The 7,500-nt window shown below is 48.4% G+C and overlaps 1 protein-coding gene across 4 annotated transcripts in view; it reads right to left on the bottom strand.

The window, feature by feature from the left end:
- The window catches only part of kiaa0586 (KIAA0586 ortholog), a 197,938-nt gene that overhangs the window by 87,367 nt on the left and 103,071 nt on the right, over positions 1-7,500 (bottom strand). For all 4 annotated transcript variants that reach the window (XM_063184404.1, XM_063184406.1, XM_063184405.1 and 1 more), the window contains 2 exons: positions 2,357-2,604; positions 572-745 (listed from right to left, as the gene is read on the bottom strand). In XM_063184404.1, the coding sequence (XP_063040474.1) occupies positions 572-745; positions 2,357-2,604 (422 nt within the window). The remainder of the gene's footprint in view (positions 1-571; positions 746-2,356; positions 2,605-7,500) is intronic.

The raw sequence follows: 7,500 nt of genomic DNA, 5'->3' as shown, positions 1-7,500 counted from the left end.
GACAGACAGACAGAGGGAACACGAGAAAGAGAGAACAAGAGAATGAGAGAAAGAAAGAGAGAAAGAGAATGAGAGAGAGAGAACAAGAATGAGAACGAGAGAGAGAATAAGAATGAGAACGAGAGAGAGAGAGAGAGAGAGAGAGAGAGAGAGAGAGAGAGAGAGAGAGAGAGAGAGAGAGAAAGAAAACAAGAGAGAGAGAGAGAATGAGAGATAGAGGAAGAGGCCACAGGAGAGAAGAGAAGAGAAGAGAAGAGGAGGCAGGATGGCGAGCCCCCTGTCTGAATAATGACTGCCGGATTGATGGCGTTTGGGAAGGGCTGGGTCACTCTGCTCTCTGCATGCTATCAGCCTCATTATGGAAATGCAGCCCTAGTCCTCGCAGCCCTGTTTGTGTGTCTGTGGGGAGAAGCAAACCATTTGCATTCGGACAATACATCCACTGGACTGTCCAGTCCAGTCTAGTCTAGTAGTCCCCACCAATTAAAAGGAAAAGAGGCGGATAGGTCTTTTGGGGGTGGAGGGTTGGAGAATGTGTTTTCCTTTTTTTTCGGTCGATGCGACAACTCACCTGTGTGGTGGCAGGAAGAGGCGATGGGAGAAGGGATGGCGGGACGCTGGAGAGAGGCTGGAGGGGGGAGACAGAGGCAGAGGCAGCGAGGGAGGCCGGGGGAGAGCCAGAGGTAGAGGGGCTGAGGCTAGGACTGAAGCTGGAGGCACTGTCGATGTTGACACTCGGCTGGACCTGCAAACAAACAAACAAGAAGGGAACACAAAGAGTACAGGCTGTCAGCCACTGAGACGAATGCAGGTTGGGGGTGGAGGTGGTGGTGGTGGTGGTGGTGTGGTGATTACCAGAAAGCTGGAGACAATTTTGAGCGAGAGATGGACAGACAATGAGATGGCTGGGAGGCAGAGAGAGAAGAGAAGTGACAAAGAAATTGGAGGGGAGAGAGAGAGAGAGAGAGAGAGAGAGAGAGAGAGAGAGAGAGAGAGAGAGAGAGAGAGAGAGAGAGAGAGAGAGAGAGAGAGAGGGAGAGAGAGAGCGAGAGAGAGAGAATGGGAGAAGGATGAGTCATTGCCAGTCAGCAGGGTGAGTGCTGCCTATGTAAATGAGGAGAATGGAGAATGAGAGCTTACTTTGATTCTCAGGAGTGATTAGCTAAACTCTAACTCGCTAATACACCAACAGTTAATGATGATGATGAGGAGGATGATGAGTGTTACTGTATGCATGATCTACTGGGTTTGCAAAGCTAACTTGCTGATGGAAACATCATTATTTCTACATGAAAAGACATCCTAGAAATGAGAATACAACACACTGCTGTGTTACTTACACAGACAAGGCAGTCACATACACTACATACAGCACAATGGAGTATAGAACGTCAAGGTTAAAGCAAACTAGTGCGATAGGTAGATGGTCAAATGGCCAAAAATTACAGGGTATATTCCATACATTAGTTATCTTTACACTTTTTCCACACACCCCTTGTAGTGTGACACCAGGGGATAAACAAATTGTCTGTGTTGCCATGACATTGAATTGAATTGACACTATGAATTGAACACTTTTTTCACTATACAGTACTGGCTTTTATCTTGTTATCAACTAGTTGTATTCATGTGCTCAGCGATTTTTAGAAAAACAAAAACCTTTCTGGGTGAAGCCTGCTCCAACCTTTATGAACTTGAATGTGCAACATCCCGTAATGCTCCCAGCTGGGTATAAACCAGCTTCAGAGAGCTTCAGAGAGCTTCTGAGAAAAAAGACCTCCTCTCCTCTCCTCTCTTCTCTATTCTACTCTCCTCTCCTCTCCTCTCCTCTAATGACCAGTAGCAGTAGCTGCCTCTGAAGAGAACCTAATGAGTCCCCTGCTGCTGGCGTGGAGAGCAGCCCACCTCACACCATTAGGTAATGGAGGTGTGTGTGTGTGTGTGTGTGTGTGTGTGTGTGTGTGTGTGTGTGTGTGTGTGTGTGTGTGTGTGTGTGTGTGTGTGTGTGTGTGTGTGTGTGTTTGTGTGTGTGTGTGTGTGTGTGTGCTGTGTGTACTACACCAATCCTACTTTGTGAGGCCACTGCTATTTGAGCACACCCACATGCTTGGGCCCTCGCTGTGTGTGTGTGTGTGTGTGTGTGTGTGTGTGTGTGTGTGTGTGTGTGTGTGTGTGTGTGTGTGTGTGTGTGTGTGTGTGTGTGTGTGTGTGTGTGTGTGTGTGTGTGTGTGTGTGCAACAGTGTTTGTGTGAATGTGTGAGCCTATTGTGTTTGTTTTGGTGTGAGGTCCCCTGCTCCACACCAAAACAATGTTGTGTGTGTGAATGTGTGTATGCATGGTGTGATAGCCCCCTACCTGCACCTCCAGTCGAGGTGGCGGTCTCCTACGGGGATGCTGCTGCTGATCTGATGATGACTTCACCTCCAGCAGTAGCACGTTGGGCTTGCGGGGCGCAGGCCCCGTCATCGCCTCGGGGGCCACACCACCACTACCACCAGCGGCAGCGGAGGCACTGGGAGTGTACGAGGTCGTCACGGTGACAGGTCTGTCGCTAATGACGACACGGGAGGGCCGGGGAGCGCGGGCGTCCACCCTGGGTTGGCCTGCAGAGATGCATCATGGGGGTTGGAAGAATAGGAAAAGGGGTGCGAAATATTGTCTCATTAAAACGTGTTATTTGACAGGAAAACGTAACACATTATTTATTCCTTTCACCCCCCTAGACAGCACGCAAGCAGCACACAGCCACTTCGGAATAAATATGAATACATTTTCTTTTTACCGACTCGAAATGGGTTATGATGCATACACCACTACTACTTATCTAAATATCACAATTTGATCTGCCGTCTGCAATTTTCAATGGCAAGAGACAACGTACTATGTGCTCTGACTTACCTCCCCCCACACGCACACACACTAAAGGTACACTGTCTCTGTGTCTTTCTCTCTCTCTCTCTCTCTCTCTCTCTCTCTCTCTCTCTCTCTCTCTCTCTCTCTCTCACACACACACACTCTATCGCTCTCTCACACAAACACAAAGAGAAGAGATAGGAGAGGAGGAATAATAATAGGAAGAAAGAGAAGAGATAAAAAACTCATGGTGAAGTTGGACTGTGAAGGTGCTGCGAAGTAAGTCTGCCCACTTCTAAACAAGTGAAAGAGATAAGAAAAACTCCAATGTTTCTTTCAGAGTGCAGCCAGACACTGGTCACTGGTAATTCACCAAAATTCAGGGTTCCCACACCTTCTTCATGAACAAACTCAAGCTCTTTTCAAGCACCTTCAAGCACCAAATTTTCAGTTTTCCAGCACCTTTAATATGTCGCGGGAAGGGGGTGTGGGGGTCCTACCCCAGGAAATTTTGCGCTTTTAAGAAGCAACTTCCTGCATTCTAATAAAAAATCTGAGGTAGTGAGATGTCAGATGGGATTTGCCATTCGACACCCTAAAATTGATGTACCTGAACAATATATTTCTATTATTTGACTTACTGAATTTGACTTGACAGAAATTTCAAGCATTTTCACAACCTTGAAATCACTTAATTGAAATTCAAGCATTTTCAAGGAATTCAAACACCAGTGGGAACCCTGAAAATTGTCATACTGTCAAAAAGTCAGAATGATATCAGCATGCGAGTTATTTTACAAACCATCAAATAAACAGAAAGAAACATGTACGCACGCACATGGACGCACGCACACACCCAATTTGGCAATAGTACTGTAGAAACTTACATTGGACTATACTTTCCTTAATTTCCCTCTGAGGATCAATAAAGCTGCTCTACTCCACAACTACTCTACTCTACTATGTGATAGGAAAATGTCCACCCCCCTAACCCCTTCCATTCTTTGTCTTGCGGGGCTACTGGGCCTTGATCGGGGTAAACGTACCCACCATTGCGCCCTGGAATTCAAACCATGGACACCAGCAAGCCTGTCACTCACCCAGAGAGCAACAACTCCCACGTGCCTAGAGTAGCAAATCCTACACCCCACCCCCCGCTCCCTGCCCCATATCCCCTTCTCCCTTCCTCTCACTCACACTGCAGGGGAATACCAACTCCTCCTCTCCTTCTCTCTTCTTCACTTCTTCACAGCCAGACTTTTTGGGTGATGGACTGAGAAAGACTAACTAGGCAATCCAATCAATCCCCCTCTTGTGTGCACAGACACACTGACAGACATGCGCGCAGGCGCACACACACACGCACACGCACAGACACACACACACACACACACACAAACAAACACACGTACGCATACACAAAGAGCCACACACCTGCCAGTCTGGGAACACTGCCCGGGTGCATGACTGGCATCTGTTACGCGGGGGCGAGTGGCGAGACCAGAGTAAGTTCAGCCAGAGTGTTTGTGTGTGTGAAGGCCTTTCTCTGTCAGTATTTGTGTGCATTTGAATGCCTGTGTATCGCTCTGTATGCATGTGTGTGCGTGTGTGTGTGTACATGTCGACGTCTGTGCGTTGGCGTATTTGTGCACACGTGTGTGTGCAGACATGCTGGCTCTGGTGAGTCTCCCGTCTGGGTGGAAAGCGGATGAACTGTGCGGCTGCTCGGGACCCCCTCCTTCCCTCCTCCACTCACTCTCTCTCTCCCCCTCCCTTTCTTTCTCCCTCCATCTCTCCGCTAACAGCAGCAGCCTTCGCATTTACATAAATCCACTCTAGGCATGGCAATCTGCCCTCCACATACCACCACCACCCTCACCACAGTACACACACCACACTACACACCCCTATCCATCTATCCTCCCATCCCATCCCATGCATTTCACTCTCCCTCTCTCTCTGTCTCTCTCTCTTTCATGCACGCTTTCTTCTCCTTTCATCCATTACTTCATTCCTATCCCCCCAGCTACCCATCAACCAACACCACCATGTCCCTCCTGCACTGCCCATCCACCCCTCTTCGCCCTGCCTTCCTCCCTGGCTGCCTACCCCCCTGAATGCCTGCCTGCCCTGCCCTGCCGCCTGCCTGCCTGCCTATTGCTCTTCGTCCCTGCTTCATTGGTGGGGCGAGAGCAGGCTGTGTACGATTTCCATAATCTGGCTAAAGGGCACACAGACAGTGGCCACAAGAGTGGTAGTGACTCATGCCAATGCATATAGATACGGTGTTACTCGCACGGCATACGTGGGATGGCTGGCTAGTGTAACTGCTGCACAAGTTTCCAAAAAATACGGTAGAAACGTCCGAAAAAAGACATAAAAAAGGACAAATAAAAAAAAAATGAAAAAAGAAGAAAAAGAGAACAAAAAAACCCAAATCTGACCATGACAGTCCAAAGAGGTACATTGTGTGCGCCTAATCGAAGACAACTGGAATAAAGTCAGAGGGCAGAGGCGCTGAAAGGGCTTGGAGGAGGAAAAAACAAAAAACAGATGATGCAGTCATATTTTGGAGGAGAGGAATACGTGACTGAGAGAGAGAGAGTAAGAGAGGGTACAGTGTGTGCCTGCCTGTCCCTCTCCTCTGTGCAAAGGTGTGAAAAAACTGTGACGGGTTGGAGGGAAGAATGACAATAAGTGATAGCACTTTGGCATCAACTCATCCTACTCATCAAACACTGGAACACACAGAAATAGAGAGGGAGAGCAAGTGTGGAAGAGAGCGAGAGAGAGACAGAGAGCGAGAGAGAGAAAGAGAGAGAGAGAGAGAGAGAGAGAGAGAGAGAGAGAGAGAGAGAGAGAGAGAGAGAGAGAGAGAGAGAGAGAGAGAAAGGAAGGCAAACACAAACAGGATATTGGGAGGGCTGGCGAATTGAAGAGCTGGGTGTGAGAGCCGAAGAAGGGAGAACAAAGAGAGAGAAGGAAAGCGTGATTACTGTGAGTGCTTTCATGTTTTCCTGCGACTGCAAAAAAGAATGCAAGAAAAAAAAGACGGAAAGAGAAAAAGGGCTGCCGGCGTCTCACACACACAACACTGCGATGGTGCAGGTTTATACTTGATCATAAATCACAGCGCAGAGAGAGAGAGAGAGAGAGAGAGAGAGAGACAGAGATTCAAGTCCCATACTGCACTAAGTCATGAACAGCCCGAGGAGAACAAAGGACTGCAGTCTATCGGCACAGCATAAATGCACAAATACACACATGTACGCATGACACGTATGCATGCACATACACTGGAGCACACACAGGTGCACACACACATACAAGAACGCATGTACATATACACAGACATAGACAAACACATATGTACCGTATGCACAACACACACACAAGTGCATGTGCAGACGTACACACACAAGCACACACGCGCATGTACGTGCGCATACGCACGCATGCACACACGCACACACACACACATACACACGCACACACACACACACACACACACATCTAGATGAAGGGTTTTTTTTACCCGATGCAGAGTAAGCATTCAGAGGAACAGAAGATGAGTGAATGAGGGGAGTTGGTGGAGGCAGCACATCAAGGCAAATAACAGTATAGAGAGTCACGAACGACAGCACATGCATCTCAGGATCTCCACTAAGACAGGCAAACACACGCGCACTCATGCAATCATGCACTCATGCACGCACACACGCACACACACACATACACACGCACGCACGCAGGCACGCACACACTGTAATATACCCCACTGCTATGGAACAATAGGAGGAAGAATCTGCAAATCAACAAAAATGGATGTGCTTTGAACACTGCCTACGTATCTACCCTACCACTCCCTGCAGTCTTGAAAACATAAACCTCAATACTACACATAAATCTTGAACATTAATGTTCATGCAATCGATAGGAATAAGCCTTAGGGGGATTGCGATGATAATGATTTCATTCCTCTCCATCTCATTTCATGACTCTCCATCTCCTCCTCTTCCTCTTTTTCTCTTCATCATATACTGTAGACTGTACTGTCTGTATTTCTTTCTCTCCCCTTCACGCAAGCATAAACGCACGCACACACACAAACTGTTGTATGTGCTCTCTAAAAGGGTCCATGAGTTCTCCATCAGTGTGTGTTTAACTTGGCAGAGATGTAGAGTAGACAGCGGAGTGCAGTAAGCAGACATTAAGACAAGACAGTAGAGGAGAAAGTAGAGAAGAAAGGAAAGCAGAAAGGAGAGGATATTAAAGGAGTGCAGAGGAGAGGAGAGGAGAGCTGAAGACACGATAGAGGAAAATGAGAGAAAGAAGGAAGGATGGAAAGAGCAGAGCAGTGATACAGACTGCCATTTCCAGGCAGCTGGGATGTGGCAACTCCGCTAAAGTAAGCTAAGCTGATTCGCCCAGCCTGTCCACCTCCCTCTCTCCCTCCCTCCCTCCCAGCCTGCCCGACTCTCTGCCTCCCTACCTCCCTCCATGGCCGCCCGCTTGACTGCTGCAGCTAGCTGGGGAGCCTGTGGCGACGGGGTGTCCGAGTGTGCGAGGGCTGAGGCCGTCTGGAGCATCTGCAGCAGATGAAAAGCTCTCCAGGGCCCCCAGGGGCACCCCATCCGCCTGCCCTC

This window comes from Engraulis encrasicolus, chromosome 19, assembly GCF_034702125.1.
Source record: "Engraulis encrasicolus isolate BLACKSEA-1 chromosome 19, IST_EnEncr_1.0, whole genome shotgun sequence".
NCBI classification, from domain to species: Eukaryota; Metazoa; Chordata; class Actinopteri; order Clupeiformes; family Engraulidae; genus Engraulis; species Engraulis encrasicolus.
This window is presented reverse-complemented; position numbering and strand designations above follow the sequence as displayed.